This window comes from Rutilus rutilus (genome assembly GCF_951802725.1).
Source record: "Rutilus rutilus genome assembly, chromosome: 5".
NCBI lineage: Eukaryota > Metazoa > Chordata > Actinopteri > Cypriniformes > Leuciscidae > Rutilus > Rutilus rutilus.
Genome location: NC_140213.1, coordinates 1,795,665 through 1,822,537, shown reverse-complemented (window position 1 = coordinate 1,822,537; position 26,873 = coordinate 1,795,665). Strand labels below are relative to the sequence as shown.

At 39.4% G+C, this 26,873-nt stretch overlaps 1 protein-coding gene across 1 annotated transcript in view; it reads right to left on the bottom strand.

The window, feature by feature from the left end:
• The window catches only part of cd276 (CD276 molecule), a 190,299-nt gene that overhangs the window by 69,824 nt on the left and 93,602 nt on the right, over window positions 1-26,873 (bottom strand). Inside the window, exons 3-4 of the mRNA XM_084409138.1 lie at window positions 17,256-17,603; window positions 10,654-10,950 (exon numbers count right to left, since the gene is read on the bottom strand). Of these exons, the coding sequence (XP_084265264.1) occupies window positions 10,654-10,950; window positions 17,256-17,603 (645 nt within the window). The remainder of the gene's footprint in view (window positions 1-10,653; window positions 10,951-17,255; window positions 17,604-26,873) is intronic.

The window sequence follows — 26,873 nt, the reverse complement described above, 5'->3', positions numbered from 1 at the left end:
CTCTCGCTCGCTCACTTGCAGGCACTCTTTCTCTCTCTCGCCCTCACCCTCAGCACCAAACGCGAATAGAGCGTCTGGCGCGAGTGTAAAGACGCGTTTACGCGCGTCTGGAGGTCTTGCGGCGCGAATGAGGCGTCACGCGCTCTGTGCATAACAGTTTAAATGAACAACAACAATAAGCAAATGTTGAGTGCTGAGCAAATGAAGAGTTTTGTGCAAGCAATTTAAGGTCGCGACTCTTATATAGCAGGCTTCATTCAGTGATTGAAACAAATATTAACATTAATTGAAGTTTTACAGTATAGCCTATAACCGACATTGAACGCTCCGAGCGAGCTGTGCTGTGGTAAACATGGAACTTTTCCTTGACATGAAACGGTAAATAATCAAACCAGTGGAAGCCTGCAGTGCATGAAACTGCTGTATCTAACCTACCTTATTCATGCAATATCTATTCAGTCAGTACAGTAGCCTACACTTCAGAAATGTTTCTGTTTAACGTTAAATAAAATGATCCCTCAGGCAGCGCGCCCACTCGCAAAGCAGACAGCCGCGCCTCTGCTACCGCGGGCGTTTTTCCACATTCGAATATTAATTTTCACCTTCGAAATTCTGTTTTTTAAAACTATTCGAATATATATTCGAATTTAGAATATTCGTTGACAGCACTATGGGAGTTGTAGTGTCGTAGTGTCACACTTATTTCAGATACCTTTTGAAAAGACTACAATTATTCAACCCGCCAAAGTGGCTAGTTGGAGTGACTGTGTTACCCGCCACGAGCAAAATCCACCCGCATTTGGCGGGTTGGCGGGTGTTAATGTCAAGCCCTGGTACTAGTATACAAGTGAGAGTACTAGTGTACAAGTGTGAGTACTAGTGTACAAGTCTGAGTACTAGTGTACAAGTGAGAGTACTAGTTCTAGAAATGGCCAAGATGGCGGCAGCCGGCTCCGCCCACTTTGGGCTTCATAATTGCTCTTCAGAAACACTACGGGTGATGTCACGGACACTACATACATATTTGTTTGTTTTTTTCAGTTTATGGTTTTAAATTGTTACAAATCTATTTCTCTATGGAGAAAATGACTTTTTTGAAAACATTCTTCCAGAACTCTACGACGGATTGCTGTCATCTGGATTGCAAAGCTAATTTTAAAGTTTTGGATCAGCGCTAGTTGTGAAAGCTGGTTCAGACCGGCCCAACAAACACCCACAGGCACGACACACACACACACACACACACACACACACACACACATACGGATCCGGTGCGTTCCGGCATCATGTGCTGATGCTGTTGAACGGTGTGTATCTGTGTGTGTTCGGGTTGCTTAGCAGCGTGATCTCGTGACCAGAGCAATCAGGCGTGTGTTCACGGTGAAAGTGTTGTTTGCGTCTCCGACAGTAATGAATACAGGACTCCATCAAGAAGCAGCACTGAACAACACTCTCGTTTAGATTGCTGTTTCTCCTACCAATGCATGTGCTAATTACATTCAAATTAGACCGGTGAGGAAGAGAAGGAGACAAGGACTAATAAAGGGTTTCATTCGTGCCGCTATCACTCTCTCTCTTGCTTTGTCCGCCTCTCTCTTTCGCTCTCTCGTTTTCTCTCTGCCTCTTCAGGCCCGGCTCTGTCAGATAGCAATTTAAGAGGCAAAGTTTGCTGGGACAAGAGGAGGACCAGATGATGACAGAGAGAGAGAGTCATCACTACCTGAGTGAAACATCCAAGGGTTATTAAAGTAGAGCATCAACATATTAAATATGCAGGCATGCGAGTGTAAGCGTGAACATGCGAGAAGGTAGAAGACCGAAAGGATGAAAAACAGCGGGAGGAGAAAGAAAGGAAAGGAAAGAAATCAGAACAGAGAGTTTATGAAAAGGCTGACACTGACGGGGAAATTTGCGTTGTTTATTTGCATCATTTGATTCACTAAAGGAATTATGCAAATCAGGTAACAATGTAAACACACCAAAAAAATGAGCTGAACGCAATTTACATTTACAATTTCAAGTTCTAGATCGTGCTTGAGATGGTGTGTGTGTGTGTGTGTGTGTGTGTGCAGTAATAAAGCTCTCTGTTACCGCTGTGGAGGAGAACAACAACAACAAATAAACAAATGAAAGTGTTTACTGCCTGCTTTCAAACTTGGGCAAATGTAGTTTTGTGAACGAGGCATGAATAAACAAATAAGGCATGCTTGTGCTACAAAGTATGATGATCAAAGCTGCCAATTTTGCAAAAACTCTCAATATGGAAAAAGCTATTTGCAAAAAAGCAGCATTTTCACCCACAAGTTCAAGAGAGTAAAACTGACACTCTTGGTGAAATTGGTGCAAAATAGAAACAAAATGGAAATTTGAATAAAATTGAAGATGCTATTCGATCATAATTAATCTGTATAATCTGTAAATAATTATTCTACAATCATCTATTATTCTGTAACACCATACAATAAGATCTCATTTGTTAACATTAATGTAAACTATAATATAATTTAACAGCATTTATTCATCTTTGTTATTAAAATACAATCATTCATTGTTTGTTAGTTAGTTCACACTACATTAGCTAATATTAACAAATACAACTTTAAATTATATATAAAAAAATTAATAAAAATGTAGGTAACTGATGTTAACAAATGAAACCTTGTAAAGTGTTACCCATTATTCTTTTTGTTTTTTTCTTTTTTTTATGTGGTATGTTGTGCTATATAGACCTGTGTCTGCAATAAAGCTTTATATATTATGTATAATTTTGTATATATTCCTAAACACATGATGTTGATGTTGTTTCCGCACTGGAAAATAATAAGTATAGTTTGAAGTTGTAAATTAAACAAGGAAGAACACTGATTTTAGTTTGTCTACTTCAAAATATCATGTTTAGTTCAATGTTACTTGCTGTTTCTTTATAATTATCTGTGAAATGTACTAGCAATTTCTGAGTAAAATTGCTTCAAAGTAAATCCTACACCATTTCTTTCCCAGTGCATCTAAAATATGCATAAAAACTATGTGGAGGAAACTCAGCTAATGACTAAAAGATTACCTATCATGTACACAGTCTTGATGTTGTTTCTCTACTAGAACAGGTTTTCCTGCTTGAATGTTGATTATTCTCCTCATATTCTCCATTGTTGCGGCTCCTCTCTTCCCAGTCTGTCAGTAACGCTCTGTTTACTTCCTGTCTGTATGAAGCCCCTCCTTCTGAAAAGCACACTGTGCTCTGATTGGTCGGCTGGAGCAGTGTGTTGTGATTGGTCGAGCGCTTCGAGTGTGTTTGGGAAATGTCCCGCCTCTTACCATAACCGCCAGTTTAACACACTACTAACTAACTCAACCAGGCCCCGCCCCTTTATTCTGCGTATGAATTATTATAATGAGGAATATTGTGACGTTTGTTCCCGGAAGAAACTCAAGACTACAGTGGAGACGTTTCAGGAGTTCAGGAACACTGACACTGATATAGAGAAGAACTGGAGCTTCTTCATGATCAAACAGGAACATTACACAGTAAAGAGAGATGAAGAAGGGAAACAGCAGAACCGTTGCTCTTCGATGGAAACACATCAGTGCATTAAGCCTCATGTTGCAGACTAACACAGAGACGTTTACTGCAACATCCCATAAACATTTGTGCTGTGACATCAGCATCAGTGTATCAATGCTAGACAGTCACCACAGCAACATCGCCATGGTTACACTATTCACTGCAAAATCACCATGGCTACATCTCTAAGCATCCCAGTTTCCCCGGCGCTCCTCCTCTCGCTCTGTCAGTCTATTGACCGCTGTGGGTTTTTCTCTCTTTCTCTGTGTCTCTTTCTGTATTATTCTCACAGGTTTTACCCAGAATGCTGTGCCAGCAAAGAGAGATGGACAGTGATGATTCCTTTCTATGTTGCAAGACAGAGGTGCATATTTAACACACACACACACACACACACACACACACACACACACACACACACACACAAACACTTGCCGTATCCTGAGCTGACGTGTTGAAGGACTTAAAGTGAGGCCATTGTACTGACAGAGATATCAGCTGTTTGAGAGAGAGAGACAGAGAGAGAGAGAGAGAGAGAGAGATCAGCTGTTTGAAAGAGAGAGAGAGAGAGAGAGAGAGAGAGAGAGATCAACTGTTTGAAAGAGAGAGAGAGAGAGAGAGAGAGAGAGAGAGAGAGAGAGAGAGAGAGAGAGAGAGAGAGAGAGAGAGAGAGAGAGAGATCAGCTGTTTGAAAGAGAGAGAGACTCCACATTCTGAAAAAAACAGGGATTTCTATGGAGACCCAGGCTCTGGCCACTACTGTACAGAACTACCTCAACAACTACTGTATCTGCTCTCTGCTCTCTTACTGTATCTGCTCTCTTACTGTATCTGCTCTTTCAGTATCTGCTCTCTGCGCTCTTACTGTATCTGCTCTTACTGTATCTGCTCTCTTACTGTATCTGCTCTTACAGTATCTGCTCTCTGCGCTCTTACTGTATCTGCTCTTACTGTATCTGCTCTCTGTGCTCTTACTGTATCTGCTCTCTTACTGTATCTGCTCTTACAGTATCTGCTCTCTGCGCTCTTACTGTATCTGCTCTTACTGTATCTGCTCTCTGTGCTCTTACTGTATCTGCTCTCTTACTGTATCTGCTCTTACAGTATCTGCAGTCTTACTGTATCTGCACTCTACAGTATCTGCTCTTACTGTATCTGCTCTTACAGTATCTGCAGTCTTACTGTATCTGCACTCTACAGTATCTGCTCTTACTGTATCTGCTCTTACAGTATCTGCACTCTTACTGTATCTGCTCTCTTACAGTATCTGCGGTCTTACTGTATCTGCTCTCTTACTGTATCTGCTCTCTTACTGTATCTGCTCTTACAGTATCTGCTCTCTTACTGTATCTGCTCTCTGCTCTCTTACTGTATCTGCTCTCTTACAGTATCTGCACTCTTACAGTATCTGCTCTCTTACAGTATCTGCTCTTACTGTATCTGCTCTTACAGTATCTGCTCTCTTACTGTATCTGCTCTCTGCTCTTTTACTGTATCTGCTCTCTTACAGTATCTGCTCTCTTACTGTATCTGCACTCTTACAGTATCTGCTCTCTTACAGTATCTGCTCTCTTACAGTATCTGCTCTCTTACAGTATCTGCTCTTACTGTATCTGCTCTTACAGTATCTGCGCTCTTACTGTGCCTGCACTCTTACTGTATCTGCTCTCTTACTGTTAGTGTTGTCACGATACCAAAATTATTGTTTCGATACCGATACCAAGTCAAGTATTGCGATTTCGATACTTTTTCGATACTTTTCCTGAAAAGGGAGCAACACTCTCAAATATCATTGCTGTGCTTTATTTTAAAACCGGGACAACATTCTAATCATATAACACACTAATAAATGAACATATGAACAGCAGATATATTAAACATTTGAACAAAATATGAAATATCAAAATATAAAAAATAAATTAGAGCAATGACATTCAAGGTAACATTTTTTATAAATTTAGCAGCATTATCTCATTTATCATAAGAAACATAAGAGCTTTATCTTGATTCTGAACTTTGAATAAAAATATGAACAGCGATTATATTAAACAATGTTTAATATTGGTAACATAAGCCTCATTGGTGATATATTTGACATGTGGGGAGAGAGTTGTGGAAGGCCTATACTTCATGTTAAACAAATATATAGCAGCAAAGACAACGTCGGCAGTGTTGATGGCAGAATAGGCTACAGAATAATTCGTTCTGTATTGAGAGGTGCAGTATTTGAAAATCGATAATATTTTTTTAAATTACATTTATATTGTATTTATGTCAAAACTTTCAAACATCAAAATGTCATTTATTAATATGTATTCGTGTCAAAATGACATAGAAACATCTTTTCCTATTCTATTTTGCCTGGGAACGCTTCCAACACGCTTGCGTGACGCGTGAAAAATAGGCGTCGGTTCTATTTCTAGCATGCACGCGAGCTGCGCCCAGACGCGTGTCACGCAGGCAGTTAACATGGGAGCCGAAATAAAAACGGACACGACACACAGCCAGTGTGTCGCCGACCTTACAAATCTGGAACGCGGTCATTCTTAGAAGTATCGATACTAATAAATTAAGGAATCGTGACGTTTTTAATTTCCGATTTACTTTTGAAGTATCGGTGCACCGTGCAACAGAGCAAGGCAACGTACTTCCATATGTCACTCCTCGCGTCATCTTTTTCTACGAGTCGTGGACCACTTGTGCTTGCACATGCAGCCATCTCGCTGTAGTGTTTTGTCACATGACACTGACAGCGGCAGGTTCTTTGCTGCGTGCGTAAGGAAAAAAACACAGACGTCCATAGGGAGGCGTTTTTTTTTTTTTTTTTTTTTAAGTATCGATACTGATAAATTTAGGTATCGTGACGTTTTTAATTTACGAGTATCGCGATACTTTTGAAGTATCGGTACACCGTGCAACACTACTTACTGTATCTGCTCTCTTACTGTATCTGTGCTCTTACTGTATCTGCTCTCACTGTAACTGCGCTCTTACTGTATATGCTCTCTTACTGTATCTGCGCTCTTACTGTATCTGCTCTCTTACTGTATCTGCGCTCTTACTGTATCTGCTCTCTTACTGTATCTGCGCTCTTACTGTATCTGCTCTCTTACTGTATCTGCGCTCTTACTGTATCTGCTCTCTTACTGTATCTGCGCTCTTACTGTATCTGCTCTCTTACTGTATCTGCTCTCTTACTGTATCTGTGCTCTTACTGTATCTGCTCTCTTACTGTATCTGCTGTCACTGTAACTGCGCTCTTACTGTATATGCTCTCTTACTGTATCTGCGCTCTTACTGTATCTGCTCTCTTACTGTATCTGCGCTCTTACTGTATCTGCTCTCTTACTGTATCTGCGCTCTTACTGTATCTGCTCTCTTACTGTATCTGCGCTCTTACAGTATCTGCTCTCTTACTGTATCTGCTCTCTTACTGTATCTGCTCTTACTGTATCTGCTCTCTTACTGTATCTGCTCTCTTACTGTATCTGCGCTCTTACTGTATCTGCTCTCTTACTGTATCTGCGCTCTTACTGTATCTGCGCTCTTACAGTATCTGCTCTCTTACTGTATCTGCTCTCTTACTGTATCTGCTCTTACTGTATCTGCTCTCTTACAGTATCTGCGCTCTTACTGTATCTGCTCTTACTGTGTCTGCGCTCTTACTGTATCTGCTCTCTTACTGTATCTGCTCTCTTACTGTGTCTGCGCTCTTACTGTATCTGCTCTCTTACTGTATCTGTGCTCTTACTGTATCTGCTCTTACTGTGTCTGCGCTCTTACTGTATCTGCTCTCTTACTGTATCTGCTCTCTTACTGTGTCTGCGCTCTTACTGTATCTGCTCTCTTACTGTATCTGCTCTTACTGTATCTGCTCTCTTACTGTGTCTGCGCTCTTACTGTATCTGCTCTCTTACTGTATCTGCGTTCTTACTGTATCTGCTCTTACTGTGTCTGCGCTCTTACTGTATCTGCTCTCTTACAGTATCTGCTCTTACTGTATCTGCTCTCTTACTGTGTCTGCGTTCTTACTGTATCTGCTCTCTTACTGTATCTGCGCTCTTACTGTATCTGCTCTCTTACTGTATCTGCACTCTTACTGTATCTGCTCTCTTACTGTGTCTGCGCTCTTACTGTATCTGCTCTCTTACTGTATCTGCTCTCTTACAGTATCTGTATCTGCTCTCTTACTGTATCTGCTCTCTTACTGTATCTGCTCTTACTGTATCTGTGCTCTTACTGTGTCTGCACTCTTACTGTATCTGCACTCTTACAGTATCTGCGCTCTTACTGTATCTGCTCTCTTACTGTACATTTTTATTTTCGATTTGTTTTAATAAAAATGTAAACAGAAAAATGCTATATGCATAATATGCTATATATTATGAATTTTGGCAGACACTTTTATCCAAAGCGACTTACATTGCATTTCAAGGTACACATTTTGCATTCTTATCAGTTCTTGCTTTCGCTGGGAATCGAACCCATGACCTTGGTGTTTGAGCTATATATAATTGTATACAATTTTCAAGAATTGTAATTAATGTTGAATGTCGAATATTTTTCTACATTTTCACATTTGCACATATAGAGTATATAATTTCTGCAATGAATAAACATCTCCATAAAATCTCAGTGGATTAAACGAGCAGTTTAAGTGGACTGACAGAAGCTAATTGATGAATTACATTGTGGCTAATTGAGATGGAGATGAAGTTTTCCCTGACCTCGTTCAATGGCTCCCGGTCAGACCGATTCCTCCTGCAGTTCATTTTCTCTTTCTGAACCTTGACAGAGTTTTTGATGGACATCTTTTTCCACTCCTCTTTTTTCTATCATTCTCATTCATTTTGGGGCACGTCTGCATTACTTTGTAATTTTTCATTGGGAATTTGGAGAGAAGTGTGACATTTTAACTGGTCTTGTCCTCAGCATGCTCTTCCGGAGAAAGGCTCTTTGAATACTAAACAGATCTTCCTCTCTTCAGTGATAGAAGCCCTAAATGTCTCACTTAGAAAGACATTCTGAGCTCTGACTAAAATGCATTGGATTTATTTCCCTATTCAGTAACTTTTTTTCCACAAATGACTGGATATGGTAGCTCAGCCTTCGCACAACAGTACAGTTTCACTATGCACTATTAAATAATGGAATAATTCAATGTGTACTTAAGTTTAATTTCTGTGCCACTAATGTCACTAAAAAGCATGTTTTCAAAAGTTTTAACAGACCAATTGCGTTAAAATAAACTGTAACAATTTACTTAAAGACTTTTTATAGAATGCATCATAGAATATTTGGTAACACTTTATTTTACAGTGTCCCTGTTACATATGTTACATGTACTTACCATAGTAATAACAGTTAATTATGCATAATTACATGCAACTAACCCTCAACCAAACCCTAATCCTACCCTAACCCTATAGTAAGTACATGTAGTTAATTAATATTACTCAGTACTTAAATATATAATTACACTGTAACAATGACACCGTAAAATAAAGTGTAACCAAATATTCTTAATTATGCCTTGTAAAGTAACTTATAATGGTTGCATATAGTTGCCAGAAATTCATCAATGCTTCTGATCAAAATCTGACTCTAAATGTGGAGCGTTTTGTTTCAAAGCAAATCCTGTTTACAATAGAAAAACAACCAGGAACACGGCATCCATCTCGGCTAGGTCAATATTAATTACCAAAGTTGTTGAGCATACATCAGCTGTTGTAAACAAATGCAAATGCATTTTCATATCAAACAAGGTCGGCATGATCACTCGGCGCGCGCACGGATTCTGACACTTGTTTACTAACAAGTTGTAAGGCTATTGTAGTCAGGATGATCCACGTTCAGCCGTTTCGCTCGCAGCTGCTGAGATTAACACAGAATTCACAGAATCTGACCTTCATTCATCAGCATCACTCACTGTAGTCCAATGTGCGAATATCATCGAAAACTTCCTCATAACCCTACATTAAATATCTTCTGAGATTGCTTAACAGACACAGGCTCACATGCAGTGCAATGCTGTAAGGTCTTCCTAACTGACTTTACCTATGAGCTCAAAACCATTCCTGTTTCAAAGAAGTAAACAGTGAAATAATCATCCACTTTCTCATTTAAGAAAGGGAGCAAACTGACGGTGATGCCTATCGGACTATAATTGACCGATTTATTATTTTCTCGCCACGGATTTGGCAGCGAGCGGTTCATTGGATTTTAAAGGGACAGTCCACCCAAAAATGACAGCTTGACCTATGTGACCTTTACCTTTGCATGGAACAAAAAAGAAGATATTTAGCAAAATGTCCAAGGTGTACTTTTCTTTAGTGAGGAACTTAAAACAGCAGTTTTAACACTGTATGCCAAGTCTTCTTAAGCATTATGATAGATTTGTGTGAGAATAACTTTTCCCCAATGGAAACACCATTCTACTAAATAACAGAAGTTATGAAGGTGAGATGTCCATTTTCATAGTCATACAACGACATGAGGACAAGTAAATAATCCACATTCTGTGTGAACAATCCCTTTAGGTATTGTATAAAACCATATAAGTAAGCAATAAGGTACTCGAGGCTAGTGCTGTATCGTGATGAATAAGCCAAGGCTGAAAGGCTGAACCCCTGCAAACCCCTTCAGCCAAGACTTGTTCACGATACAGCGCTAGCCTCGAGTACCTTATTGCTTTTAGAAAACGGTCACCACACAATACAAATATTAAAGCCAGAAAATATGTATCTATGCAACTTTCATGAAGTAAAATCACTAAAAGCCTTCCTTCCGCTGGAAAAAATAGTCCCTAACCGTGAACAGCAACAGAAGTTACATTTCACCATTAGATGGCGGCAAAGACCGTCTTTATGAGCGAGTCAGTCAGAGAAGACTTTTATATTGAAAGAACTGAAACTTGTGAACACGGAGAAGCAAGAAAAGTCGACAAAAAAAAAGACCTTTTGATTTGGTTATACATGACATCTTCAGCGACTCAACAGATGCGTATTGAAGTCATTCGAAACAAGCATGCAAAAAGCTGAAATGAAAAAAATGACCTTTTGGTTTGGTTATACATGACCTCGTCGACTCACCTGTGATGGTGACTGATGCGTGTGCTTCGTCTCCCAGCAGTGGATTGGTCAGTCTGCAGTTGTAAGTGCTGTCGGGCTCCAGAATGACGGTCAGGACGCTCTTCACACTGAACAAACCCTCCTCGTTCGCTACTTGCGAGACGGTAACGTTGTCCGTGAGGTTTTGTCCCGAGCCGTCCTGCCAGAGCACCTCCGCCTCGGGATACCCCCCGTACGCCACACAGGTGAGGGCCACCGCGTCCCCGGGCTTCAGGTGGGACTCGCTGCCCCAGGTGACCAGGGGTTTGGAGAACGGCGCTGGAGAGAGAGAGAGAGAGAGAGAGAGAGGACGAGTTAGTGTGTATAAGGGTACGTTTACACGACAACGATATGCTTAAAACGGAGACATTTGTCCTTTGTGTTTTCCGTGTACAGACACCATTGTCAAAACGATCCCCGCGTAAACGACTAAAAACACTGCATTCTGCTGCCAGGCCAGTAGATGGCGATGAAACACTATAGACTGAACACGTAATCTGCACGAGCATGACGTCAGCGTCTTCAGAGATTCACGGTTTTGTTGTTTACACGGAGACGGTTTTCAAACCCTTGCACTTTAAAACCCGTTTTCAAAACTTTGCGTTTTCAGGCACCAAAAATGCCGTTGTCGTGTAAATAAACGGCCAAAACGCATACAAAGTTTTACGCTTTTAGTTGAGAACGGAGTCATGTAAACAGACCCTAAGTCTGGACCAGTGGTCCGGAGCAGGATTATTATCATTAAAAGAATAGTTCACTTCATAATTAAAATCTCCTGATAATTTACTCTCCCCCACGTCATCCAAGATGTTCATGTCTTTCTTTCTTCAGTCGAAAAGAAATGAAGGAAAAGGATTTCAGGATGTTTCTCCATATAGTGTCTTCAATGGGGTCCAACGGGTCGAAGGTCCAGATGTGAGTTTCAGTGCAGCTTCAAAGTCTCGACACGATCCAGCCGAGGAATAAGAGTCTTAACTAGACAAACTTTTGCTCATTTCATAACAAAAATAAACATTTAAATACTTTTTAACCACAAATGCTCGTCTTGCACGTCCACGACTTCACGCATTACATAATCACGCTGGAAAGGTCAGGCAAAAGGTAGGCGTAAAAATTAGGGTAGGTCATTTTCTACTCAAAATCATCCAACATCGTTGTTTTACATTTTTTTCATAATTTTTTTGGTAAATGGCGTTTGACTCAGTCTTTGCACATTTGCTCTGTTCTTCCGCCTACGTCACGCTTGACCTTTCAACCTGATTACGTAATGTGTGGCGCATCACAGCTAGTGCAAGATGAGCATTTATGGTTAAAAAGTATATAAATGTTATTATTTTTATAAAATGTCCGCTGGATTGTCTAGATAAGACTCTTATTCCTCGGCTGGATCGTGTCGAGACTTTGAAGCTGCACTGAAACTCACATCTGGACCTTCGACCAGTTGAACCCCATTGAAGTCACTATATGGAGGAACATCCTGGAGTGTTTTCCTCAGAAACCTTCATTTATTTTCCACTGAAGAAAGAAAGACATGGACATCTTGGATGACGTGGGGGAGAGAACATTATCAGGAGATTTTAATTCTGAAGTGAACTACTCCATTAACTAAAACTATTAAAAACATTTTTACATTGGTCTGAACAAAAGTGTCTGAATGAAAAAGCGAGTTCACTCTCTGATGGCTACTTCTGGAACAGCAGAAATACACTGGTTACCCCTGTAAACATCACTGTATTAGGCATTACACGGAGGTGGATGAAATTAAAATACTACCTAACTTTTCTGAAGACAAAAATACATTTCTAGATAGTCCTGGGCTTTGCAGGAATCACGCGATTGCCTTATTTCAGTGTCAGAAGGGTGAGTTTGCAGTGTGATGACGTACAGTAAAGCAGTGAGAGAACGCTGACGATCTCAGCGTTTAGCCGAGCGATCTACCGCCGCTTTACACCTTGGGACCGGCTTGACATGATTTCCATTAAATTGTTAATTACATTCTAGGAGCTTAGCATAAAACACACATGGCTCAACATCAGACAGAAACACACGCTCATCTGCGAGAGAACAGGCAAGTGAAACCACAGCGCTTCTGGGAAATCGGCCGCTCGTAAAGTGTTTTTGTTGGGGGTTAGTACTCGTTGGCAGATGAAGAAATGATTGCACTACCGTCCCTTGAGCAGCTTCATGGAGGGAGTCTTACTCCCAGAGCCAATCATCATTCGACAAACAAAAAAGTTGTGCGTTGGGACGATGGGAGAGAGCGCTATCAGACGGTTGTGGGGTCGCCGATGGCAGTGATGCCGGGACCGCTTTCTGCTGACCGTCCGACTGAAGATTATACATATTTTGCTGTTTCTCTTCAAACTACTGCAAGTGCAAATTCAAAAAAAGTTTATTTTATTAAAGGATGTTCGTTGGTGGTGACCTGTCAAGGGACTGAGGTCAAATCCGGCACAATGCATTAAATGGAAACAATTATACATGGTCGTCCCTTTTCAAAAAAAAATAAAAAAATAAAATTGCCTATAAAAAAATGATACAATAATGTATAATATAATATACATTACTAGGCCTGTCACAATTATTAATCAATCGTCGGATCATGGTCATTCGTTCTAATCGCAATTATTTGAGACGATCGCAGTATTTGTGTATTTGTTTCAATTTCAATCACAATCCCACAATCAAATAATATATTCACAGAAAGTAAATTAAAATATTAAAATATTAAAATTTGTATAATTACCTCAATCTTCCATTAATTTTTTTTTTTAAATATATATATATATATATATATATATATATATACAGTATATATATATATATATATATATATATATATATATATATATATATATATATATATATATATATACGACTAAATAGTGATGGGGATGAGACCGCCTATGCCGAGTCCGAGTCAAGACCGAGTCTTTGAAGGAACAAGTCCGAGTCGAGTCCGAGAAAGCAGAAATCGAGACCGGACTCGAGTACTACATCACTACGACTAAATTATTATCAGCACGCAATTCATGATCATGACAGGCCTTTGCATTACAATATTAAAAGATTACAAAATGTGTTTTCAATTATTTTCAAAGACATAATGCTCTATATTTTTCTCATGCATTGACACAGCAGTCACTAGTGAACATATTATAACATATAAAGTGATGCTCTATTCAAAAACTCATGGTAGACATTCAGTATTTCTCTAACTGGGCTGCGTTCCACTCCACTTTTAGACACGCACTTGCAAACTTCCCTAAGCACTTCCCCTCGGGGGAATTTTGCCATTTTGAAGTGCGTTCCACTTCGTGAAGTGGACGAGGGAAGTTTATATGGACAGACCCTCGTTCCCTCGAGTCTACTTCATATGTACACTTCAGGCATCTATATGTTAAAAGGATTTGTTGTCGAGTGAGGGGAAATAAATCATATTTGTAAACATTTAGTTTTATTTAACAGTTTTTACATTATTTTGAATGTAATAATAAAATGCGACTGATACACCGATGCTATCTATCTTAGTTTTTTATCTCTCAGCAACTTACGTTTGACCCAGTGCAACTTATTTTCCGGAAAATGCCAATACAGATTGGCACCATTTGCGCCAATAAAACAAGCATAAGCTATTGAGTTCATTACTCCCACCCACATTAACTTTGGGTTAAATCACTGTTATAATTAAAAAGGGGGTCTTTGGAACATTCTCTGCTCTATAAGGCCCCAAAAAGGCTGAAAACCCCTGTGTTAATGATCATTTGTGATCAACTAAGCCTTTAAGGGCCCTATTTTAACGATCTAAGCTCATAGTCTAAAGCGCACGGCGCAAGTTCCCTGGGGGCGCGTCCGAATCCACTTTTGCTAGTTTAACGACGGGGAAAATGGTCGGCGCTCCCGGTGCATGGTCTAAAAGGGTTGTCTCTATTCTCTTAATGAGTAATGGGTGTGTTTTGGGATTTACGTGCGTTAAACCAATCAGAGTCCCGTCTCCCATTCCCTTTAAATGCCAGTTGCGCTCGCGCCATGGCAGGTTCGCTATTTACATTACGATAGTGGACGGATCTGCTCGTGCGCGAGGTTAAAGTGCGCAAGCAGAACATCTATGGGACAAGCCGGATTACACCGTATCTTTATGTACACCAAATATTTATGTATGCCAAATATTTAAAATATTATTAATATTAGGCGTTATTAATACAAAAAATATATATTGCGCCATTGACTTTAGACCAGGTTTCAGTTGGTCAATGGCTCAGTCTATTGCAGTTGCCTCAAAATAGCAACGGCCCAACAATGCGTCTGAACACACACATGAACACACACCTGGTTCTCAGACCAGCAGCTCAGGGGCCACAAATGGGCGCAAATGCATTTGCTATTTAAACAACGTGGCACAGGACGTGAAAATGAAAACTGCATGGGGCTGAAACTAGCGAAAAACACTTGCCTGGCGCTGCATTGCACCGGGTGTAAGATACGGCCCTATGTGTCATATAAACCCATAATAATTACAGATGACACATTTTTGTGGTACTAATTGAAAATCTCCTGAAGAAGAATCGGTCGCAGCCTTATGCAAGCTCAAAATAATACTGCTAATAAACAGTAAAGGTTATAATGTTCAGCACTGAAAATGACAGGATTGCTTTTCTTTAATCTTCATTAGACGTACAGAATCAGACAGGAGTGGTGCGTCTCAGAGCATTAATATTCCTTAATTCAATGCATGGAGAGAGAACGGCGAGAGAGACTGAGAGGAAGAGAGAGGAGAATGGGAAAATGCCATCTATAGATCATAAATAATGATGTACCCCGGTAAGTCTGAGTGCACTCAGCCATAAAAATAATAACACATATAGGCGGCTACAGTTGAGCACGTTCTCCAGGGATTGCAGGACGCGGACCATCAATCACACGAAATCCTAACAATCGATACGACTGTATATTGATCAGGGTCATTGTGAGAATCGCATATAAATGATTGTGGTCTTTATTGGGCCTTTGCAAAAGCACTAAGCATTTTATAGCCAATAATCAAGATGTGCATAGATATCAATCACACAACACGCCTGCAATATCCATAAGTGATGTACTGTGCATAATAACACACATTACGATAAAGTACATATACAGTACATAATAATGCAGTGATATCTAGCATCCGTTCAGCACTACCAGCAATGATATTTCAGCTTTCATACAGTATATCTGACTCCAGCCTCATATAGATGATATGGATTATATCGATTTTGCAGACAGTCGATTTTCTAGATTACAGTAACGCATGGGGTTCAGTGCAAGTTAGGCTCTATTGATGGCGTCTGTGGCATTATGTCAATCATCACAGAAAATCACCGCAGTTTATTCAAGAAAATGAGGCACTTGCAAAAAAAATAAATTCACCAACAAACGACCATTCAATTAGTGAGGTTAACTAGTTTTAGATTTTTTATTTTTTATTTTGCACATTAATTCGCACATTTGATTTTTTTTGGGTGTCTTAATTAGTGTGCTGTGCTGATTTTCAATAAAACCCTCAGAGAAAATGTGTTTTGAAAGGTTAATACAACAAATCAGTGTTATTTTTGTATAATTTGAGTTTGATTCATTTAATTTATATATATATATATTTATTTATATTTATATATTTATATATATATAGTCATTTTTATAAGTTTTAATTGAGTTTTAATTTATTTTTATTTATTTTATTACATCAAGTTAAACTAAATGAAAATGAGAAATGCTGATAATAAAAGAATGATTTTTTTGTTTTGTTTTTTGTTTTATGTGATATCTTATAAATGTGTGTGTGTTTTTTTTATTTTTTCTTATGGCTTTAGTTTTAGTTTCAGCTAAATATAATAACCCTGCCAGAAATATAAATTCAGGAATCAATTACTCACACAATGTTGTTACAAACTCATAAGACGTTGTTTATCTTCGAAACTCAAAGAAAGAACTTTGTTTTTATTTATTTCCCTCCAGTGAAAGTCCATCCATAAAACACAAGTAAACAAGCGGATTAATCAAAGTCTTCTGAAGACATGATTATTGAATTAAAAATATTTAATTTAGGCTTTTTATTACATATATAACACATAACAACCTGCCTACAAAATTATATTTAAAAAAAACAAAAAAACAAACAAGGGTAACACTTTATTTTACAGTGTCCTCGTTACGTTACATGTACTTACCATAGTAATAACAGTAAATTATGCATAATTACATGCAACTAACCCTCAACCAAACCCTGATCCTACCCTAACCCTATAGTAAGTACATGTAGGTAATTAATATTACTCAGTACTTAAATATATAATTACACTGTAACAATGACACCTTAAAATAAAGTGTAACCAAAACAAGTTTTTACGGAATAATTCATGTTATGTTTTAACAAAAAATGAATCGCTACAAATGCTGTCGACAGAGCTTAACTTAAAGACACCAACATTTATCTCTATGTAATTAATTAATTAAGCTTGTATGTCCGCCTTCCCAACATTCCCTTTTCACAGGAGAGCTTCCCTTCCTGTGTGATGGCCGGTCCTGCTCTCTGATTGGCTGATTACCTGCGACTTGCATCAGCATGGCTCCGCTGCTGTACGCCTCGACTCTGACGAAACACGAGTAACTTCCCTCGTCCGCGACGCGCACGTTCTTCAGCAGGAGCGAGGCGTTCCCGAACCTCAGCTGACCGGGGAACAGGCTGGTGCGGTTGGAGAACCGCTCGTCTTGGTCGGTCAGCTGATCCCGGCTCAGCCAATAGCTGTGTACGGTGCGCTTGGTGTCCGACAGCTGCCAGAACACGCTCAGGTCCGACAGGTTAAACTCGGAGACCCCGGAGAAAGAGCAGTTCAGGACTGTGTCCATCCCAAACTGAGACACCACAGGGGATTCTGGGACGTGGACCATGAGAGCTGCGGAAGATAAGATAAGATAAGATAAGATAAGATAAGATAAGATAAGATAAGATAAGATAAGATAAGATAAGATAAGATAAGATAAGATAAGATAAGAATCTTTATTATCAGGGTTTGAAATTAAGGGTTTGGGTACTGCTGTCAAATCACGAGCCAATTTGGCGTGTTACTTTTTCCGTTTACTCACTTTGCTGGGGAAGTTCGTGTAAGCCAAATCTGCACAAATTTAGTGCAAATACTCGTGAGTCATCATGATATTAAATAGTGTATTGCACAGAATCTGCTCATATCTGGCTTACTTGAACACTTACTTGAACACACACAACAAATAACAGCGCGCTTGTTCATTTACATTTAAGCAATAGCGAAGATTAAAAGGAATTTGGTCAACAGAAAAGACATTGTTCTTTTCCAACATCCTACATGTTTTTGATGTTCCTTGTCCTGTACTGATCTGTCCACCTAAAACACATTATTGGTGATGAGGATGAATTTTATAATATATATATATATACAGTATATATGCTGTGACGTAGTTAATCTGATTCCTTTTTTTGTTTGTTTTTTGGCTAGTAGAAGTTCTGAATGGCTGGTAACTTACACATTTTGTAGCCAAATCAGCCAGTAAGTGAAAAAGTTCATTTCAAACCCTGTTCATTATCATTGTATGCACACAACAAACAAGCAGCTCAAAAAAAGTGTTGTATTGTATAAGTATAGTGTTGCTGTAAAATGAGTTAGTGCAAGAGTACTTTAAAAACAACCTCAGTATTTCGGGTACGTGCATGACATGTAAACACTGTTCATAGTAAAACAGATAAATCAGTATATTATGATGGTAAACAATACAAACATTGAGAGAGAGAGAGAGAGAGAGAGAGAGAGAGAGAGAGAGAGAGAGAGAGAGAGAGAGAGATTCATTAAAGGAGTCAGGATTGAATTCATCATATGTTCATTGATCTTGTCAAATAAGAGAGCTTGATGAATAATGAAAAGAACAGCTTGTATTGAAACTGGGCTGCAAAAACTGAAAGGTCAAGGTTTGTCTGATTAGGTAATATATAACAACCATATTTCTCCAATCACAAACATTAAAAAGTAGTCACGTATTCTGACAACATATGAAAAAGTAAAACAGAAAATAAATATACAGTGGGAGAGAGGGCAGAACATGGTCTGGATGAGAATTATATATATATATATATATATATATATATATATATATATATATATATATATATATATATATATATATATATATAAGAAATCCAAGCTTAAAATATTATTCAAATATATTTTATACATTCATATTAATATATTAAATATTAAAATAAGACATCAGCAATATATATGAGCATTAAGCTGAGCATGACAAGAAAAAAATATTCACTACAAGAATTTTTATGAATTATGTAATATTTTATTAATTTCCATGACTTTTTCAGGCCTTGAAATCCCAATTGTATCATTTTCAGGATTTCCATGACTGTGTAAAACTTGTCTTTATGGCACAAATAAACTTAACCAACATTATATAGATGGATGGACATAATGATTGGACAGAGAAAAGGATAGAACAATAGATGAAAGGATGGAAAGAGAGAACAATAGAATGAAAGATAAATGTATGATTGGATGGATGGATGGATGGATGGATGGATGGATGGATGGATGGATGGATGGATAAATAGTATCCCCTTTAAGGTTGACAAGCTCTTCAATTCTTTCACTGCACACACACACACACACACACACATACACACACACAAACTAATATTGACACTGATGATTTTTTTCATAATGATCAAGTGTCGAAGGAAATAAAGATCAACATTTCCACATTTGAATTTCCTAATTAGTCAGTCAGTTCTCCGTCTAAACTAACAGTAGCGCATCACATCCAAACAGTAGACAGGAGAAATTATGCTTTGTTTTCATTTATGGATGCGATATATAATTGTGTTTTTGTGGGAGATGATGCTAGATTAATATTTGTCTGCTCTGTGTTATTCTGCTTCTGTTGGTCTTCTTTAAGAGTGTTTGATCATTGATGCATCCGAGCGCACAAAAGGAACGTCGTACAAACTGTCCATCTTTTACTCCCACCGGCACAAGATCACTGTTTCTGCCGTCACACACACCAAACCCGCGGACAGCAGAAGCACATCGACACACACACGCCCCTCCACACGTTACATGTGTTACTATAGTGAAAGCACATGTCCACACGTTACATGTGTTACTATAGTGAAAGCACGTGTCAACACGTTACATGTGTTACTATAGTGAAAGCACGTGTCCACACGTTACATGTGTTACTATAGTGAAAGCACGTGTCCACACGTTACATGTGTTACTATAGTGAAAGCACGTGTCAACACGCTACATGTGTTACTATAGTGAAAGCACGTGTCAACACGTTACATGTGTTACTATAGTGAAAGCACGTGTCCACACGTTACATGTGTTACTATAGTGAAAGCACGTGTCCACACGTTACATGTGTTACTATAGTGAAAGCACGTGTCAACACGCTACGTGTTACTATAGTGAAAGCACGTGTCCACACGTTACATGTGTTACTATAGTGAAAGCACGTGTCAACACGCTACATGTGTTACTATAGTGAAAGCACGTGTCAACACGCTACGTGTTACTATAGTAAAAGCACGTGTCAACACGCTACATGTGTTACTATAGTGAAAGCACGTGTCCACACATTACGTGTTACTATAGTGAAAGCACATGTCCACACGTTACATGTGTTACTACAGTGAAAGCACGTGCTACATGTGTTACTATAGTGAAAGCGCGTGTCCACATACGTTACGTGTGTTACTATAGTGAAAGCACGTGTCAACACGCTACATGTGTTACTATAGTGAAAGCACGTGTCAACACGCTACGTGTTACTATAGTGTCCACACGTTACATGTGTTACTACAGTGAAAGCACGTGCTACATGTGTTACTATAGTGAAAGCGCGTGTCCATACGTTACGTGTGTTACTATAGTGAAAGCACGTGTCAACACGTTACATGTGTTACTATAGTGAAAGCACGTGTCAACACGCTACGTGTTACTATAGTGAAAGCACGTGTCCACACGTTACATGTGTTACTATAGTGAAAGCACGTGTCAACACGCTACGTGTTACTATAGTGAAAGCACGTGTCCACACGTTACATGTGTTACTATAGTGAAAGCACGTGTCAACACGCTACATGTGTTACTATAGTGAAAGCACGTGTCAACACGCTACGTGTTACTATAGTAAAAGCACGTGTCAACACGCTACATGTGTTACTATAGTGAAAGCACGTGTCCACACATTACGTGTTACTATAGTGAAAGCACATGTCCACACGTTACATGTGTTACTACAGTGAAAGCACGTGCTACATGTGTTACTATAGTGAAAGCGCGTGTCCATACGTTACGTGTGTTACTATAGTGAAAGCACGTGTCAACACGCTACATGTGTTACTATAGTGAAAGCACGTGTCAACACGCTACATGTGTTACTATAGTGAAAGCACATGCACGTGTTACTATAGTGAAAGCACGTGTCCACGTTACATGTGTTACTATAGTGAAAGCACGTGCACATGTTACATGTGTTACTATAGTGAAAGCACATGTCCACACGTTACATTTGTTACTATAGTGAAAGCACGTGCACATGTTACATGTGTTACTATAGTGAAAGCACATGTCCACACGTTACATGTGTTACTATAGTGAAAGAACGTCCACGTGTTACATGTTACTATAGTGAAAGCACGTGCACATGTTACATGTGTTACTATAGTGAAAGCACGTGCACATGTTACATGTGTTACTATATTGAAAGCACATCTCCACATGTTACATGTGTTACTATAGTGAAAGCACATGTCCACACGTTACATGTGTTACTATAGTGAAAGCACATGTCCACATGTTACATGTGTTACTATAGTGAAAGCACATGTCCACACGTTACATGTGTTACTATAGTGAAAGCACGTGCACATGTTACATGTGTTACTATAGTGAAAGCACATGTCCACACGTTACATGTGTTACTATAGTGAAAGAACGTCCACGTGTTACATGTTACTATAGTGAAAGCACGTGCACATGTTACATGTGTTACTATAGTGAAAGCACGTGTCCACACATTACATGTGTTATTATAGTGAAAGCACGTGTATGGAAGGCCAACAGGGCCAAAACGTGAATTTTAACACGTCAACTATGTGCATTCAACGCTTTAAAATACACATTAAAAATCAGTTTGAACGGGTCAGTGTCATTGGCTGCTGAAGACTTGGGTCTAACCATTTCTGGTGGTGTACCGTTTATAGACTAGGCTACCACCATTGAACATGCTATAGATCAGCTGATTCAACCTATTTATTTTGTCCTTTTTTTTCTTTTTTTTTATAGCCTATATAAATAATATATTTAAACTGAAAATTTAGCCCTGCAGCTTAATGAATTTTTTTTTTTTTTTATGTAATCAATTTTCAGTGACATCAATTCTGATTTAAAATAGTAATGCATATGTTAACAAACTGACCCACTGTACATTTTATCATGCAGACGATTTGTATGATCACAAGCTCGGATGTCAACTGGCCTGGCTCAGTCAGAGTCTGTGTTCTGTCAGTGCTTGAGGGAGGTAAAGTAAGTGGGGAACTGAAAAAATTTGTTAGATTTAATATCACAGTCTCATCTTAGTAAACTGCTGGTTAGGTTTGAAATCTGCCACAGGGTGTCCGCCGTCCGGTGAGAGACTTGGTGAAAAGTAGGGCTGCACGATTTGGGGAAAATGTCATATTGCGATAATAGAGGTCAATATTGCGATTGCGATATGCGATATAATAAACAAATGGTTTCATGAATCAACTTGCTTGGTTCTCAAGGAAAATAAATGCACACACAGATTAGTGATAATCTGCCTAAAGAAAAAAGTTCTTTAGTCAAGAGCAGTGAGTGTTTTTCTCTGTTCCCTTTGTTCTTTGATTAACTTTAGCGACAGATATAATTAGTGGCTACTGTGTACTGTCCCTTTAAGACCAGCCGCTGCTGTCAGAGACACGGATCTCACACGCCTCATTCTCTCACGAGTCACAACTCTTCACGTTCATCATAAGACTGCTCTTATGTTATGAAGATACTCGACAAAAAGACATTTTGGCATAATTGTTCGTTCAAGCTCGAAAGAGAACTGTATTCTGGCATGCTGTTTTATGCGCACGCACGATATTAGCGCAAGTCTTTCTGTGTGTCACAGTAAGGACATTCACAGGCAGCGCGTTCATTTTGGCCATGCTGTCTGTACGATACTGCCGCGCGTCTATCTGTGGGTCGTATGTGTGTGTGTGTGTCAGGAGGACATTCACTGACAGCGCGTTCTTTTTTGTCTTATCGCGCATGAATGGTTTAAAAGCATTTGCATGAATAATAGCGGGATCATGTAATACTAGCCAAAGGATGACAAAAATTAACAGATGCTGCGTTAATTGCGTTAACAGCGCTAATTTGTTTATTTAATATAAAATCGCAGCATTTTGCGTCATATAATCGCGTAGGCTTGACATCGCGATTGCGATACGATTAATCGTGCAGCACTAGTGAAAAGATGTTGGAAATTTGAGAGTAACCTGTTTATTTGTCACCACAACAACTCAGTTATTAACAAGGATTGAATAGTTGTCCTTAGTTGTGGGTGTATTTACTGTGTGGTTTTCTATAGAAACAGAACATGCAGAGTAAATATAATAACATTAAATATTACAGATATACACATGATGAATACTCAGCAAAATACACAACTGACTTGCTATGTCATATACATTAAGTTAAACAGTAAACTTGATTTGTTCTGTATTGTATCAGCTGTGCTCTGTCTGGACATGTTCTTAGCAGGGTCACTGTAGACAGTAGTGTAACGGAGAACACGCAGGTGACTTTCCCCAAAATTAATTAAAAAAGGCTGTGACATATACTTACAACTTTGAATTGTATTTTCTCTTGATCTGGTGCCAATAACACGGAGTTGTTCTGGTGCCAGTAACACTGAGTTGTTGCAGGGGTTTGTTCGTAGCTTCAAGATCAAAGTTGACAGAGAAAGTTTATGAGCTGCTTCTAGCCTTTGAATAGTTTCAGTAAGCCAATCAGGTCTGTCACATTGCTAAACAAGCATATAAAATGTCACAAAAGCAGCCGTAAAATTAATTCCAGCTGTTATGAAGTGTACAATAGGCTTCTCAGAAACAATCCAGATTACTTGCAGAAATAAACTGTGGTGGTTCTAAACAAACAAACAAACATAATAAGCTACTTAGTATTTTTATGTTTATATGTTTATTTAAATGTTATAAAGTGCTTTAACAAATTGCCTCATCATTTTTGCAGATAAATTGCTTTAATACCAATGATCAGGGAGGCCTAGGACTTTAGTACAGTACAGTACTTCTGCTGTCAGGAAAGCCAAATCAAGTTCTTACACCTGTCCTGACCTGAGCACAAGCTCTCATTCTAATCCTGAAAGTCTTCAATACTTATATATAAAGTCTTAAATACCATATTTAAATACTTTAAGTCTTTAAATTAATTTAAATTGATACTACCACCTGTGTACCTAATTACTGTTTGTCTGATGAGTGCCCAATCTCTGAACAAAAAGGTTTCAGTAAGCGCACATGCTTAAGACAGCTGTAAGTGTAAGCACAACACAAGCTCACGTTGTTCTCCAAAGACAGATATCGATTACAATGGTCTGTATCTTATATAATATCGGTCTCTTAAACCTGCATTGACTGCTTACCTCCACTGGAACTGATTTCCCCACACACATGTTCATGCTCTGATGTTAAAGCTAGAATGTCCACTAATGTGTTTATTTACAAAAAGGCATGAGTGGAGAAAAACAAGGCAATTTTATTTTTATCTACATTTTCATAAAACTGCAATTTAAATATATTATCTCTAAAGGATATACAAAAAAAGACAAAAAAGGACAAAATAAATAGGCTGAATAAGCTGATCTATAGCATGTTCAATGGTGGTAGCCTAGTCTATGGACGGTACACCCCCCTAAGCTCACAGAAATGGTTAGACCCAAGTCTTCAGCAGCCAATGACACTGACCCGTTAAAAACTGATTTTTAACGTTTGATTAATGCGTATTTTTCGTGTATTTAACGCACTGATTTGTCACGCACATTCAACGTGTATTTAACTTTGTCGTTGACGTGTTAAAATTCACGTGTCTTTGGCCCTCTTGGCCTTCCACATGGAGAGCGTCTCAGGATCAGCGCACGGCGGGACAGGAGCGATGATGACGTCACGGAAACTTCAGGAACACGTCAGTCCTCGCGTCATTAATGACGCTTAAATAAACCTCAATCTGTTCCCACACAGGGGAGAGCGCTGTCAAACTGTGTGTGTGTGTGTGTGTGTGTGTGTGTGTGTGTGTGTGTGTGTGTGTGAGGACCAAATGTCCCCACAAGGATAGTATTGAGATTCCATATTTAGTGAGACTTGTTGCTGATCCTCAAGGACAATTGATTAATACACATAATAAAATTTGTTTTTTGAAAATGTAAACATACAGATAGTGTGTGTGTGTGTGTGTGTGTGTGTGTGTGTGTGCGTGTGCATGTGCATGTGCATGTGCGTGTGTGTGAGAGCAGTGATCTACAGTCAGTGAATAAACAGCACAGGCATTTAGAAGAGTAGGCATTCTCTCTTTTTCTCTCTCCTCTTCTTCTTCTTCTTCTTCTTCTTCTTCTTCTTCTTCTTCTTCTTCTTCTTCTTCTCTCTCTCGTTGTCCGGCACCATTAACACCGGGTCAGATGTGAACTCAGATGATCCCCTTGTTTCCCCGTCTCCCTCCTCAAACTCACTCCTCTTCTCTCTCTCTCTCTCTCTCTTCTTCTTCTTCCCTCTCTTCTCTCTCTCTTCTTCTCTCTCGTTGTCCAGCACTATTAACACCGGGTCAGATGTGAACTCAGATGATCCCCTTGTTTCCCCGTCTCCCTCCTCAAACTCACTCCTCTTCTCTCTCTCTCTCTCTTCTTCTTCTTCCCTCTCTTCTCTCTCTCTTCTTCTTCTTCTTCTTCTTCTCTCTCTCGTTGTCCAGCACTATTAACACCGGGTCAGATGTGAACTCAAATTATCCCCTTATTTCCCCGTCTCCCTCCTCAAACTCACTCCTCTTCTCTCTCTCTCTCTCTTCTTCTTCTTCCCTCTCTTCTCTCTCCTCTTCTTCTCTCTCGTTGTCCAGCACTATTAACACCGGGTCAGATGTGAACTCAGATGATCCCCTTGTTTCCCCGTCTCCCTCCTCAAACTCACTCCTCTTCTCTCTCTCTCTCTCTCTTCTTCTTCTTCCCTCTCTTCTCTCTCTCTTCTTCTCTCTCGTTGTCCAGCACTATTAACACCGGGTCAGATGTGAACTCAGATGATCCCCTTGTTTCCCCGTCTCCCTCCTCAAACTCACTCCTCTTCTCTCTCTCTCTCTCTCTCTTCTTCTTCTTCCCTCTCTTCTCTCGCTCTTCTTCTCTCTCGTTGTCCGGCACCATTAACACCGGGTCAGATGTGAACTCAAATTATCCCCTTATTTCCCCGTTTCGCTTCTCAAACTCACTCCTCTTCTCTCTCTCTCTCTCTCCTTCTTCTTCCCTCTCTTCTCTCTCTCTTCTTCTTCTTCTTCCCTCTCTTCTCGCTCTTCTTCTCTCTCGTTGTCCGGCACTATTAACACCGGGTCAGATGTGAACTCAGATGATCCCCTTGTTTCCCCGTCTCCCTCCTCAAACTCACTCCTCTTCTCTCCGATATATTCCTGCTGTTCCCACTAAAAGCTTCTGCTAGATCAATCATCTGTGATGTTTCCAATGTTCCCGCACTCTTACATAATTCCTAATCCGGGCATTCACAGCAGACGAGGGGCAGATTCACATGTAAAGGGTTTGAATGAGGATTTGAGCTCTCTTCAATGGCCTTTCACTGCTTTCGTTCGCAGACGTTCTGTGTTCGGATGCCATTTCTGCCACATACTGCATATTCAAATCTTTTAATTGTTTTCATACCTTTGCCACCTATATATAGCATTTTCCTATGAAGCTGTTTATACAGAAGCTGGCATGTCAAGGAGTGTGTGTACGCTGTGAAGGAGTGTGTGTGCTGTGAAGGAGTGTGTGTACGCTGTGAAGGAGTGTGTGTGCTGTGAAGGAGTGTGTGTACGCTGTGAAGGAGTGTGTGTGCTGTGAAGGAG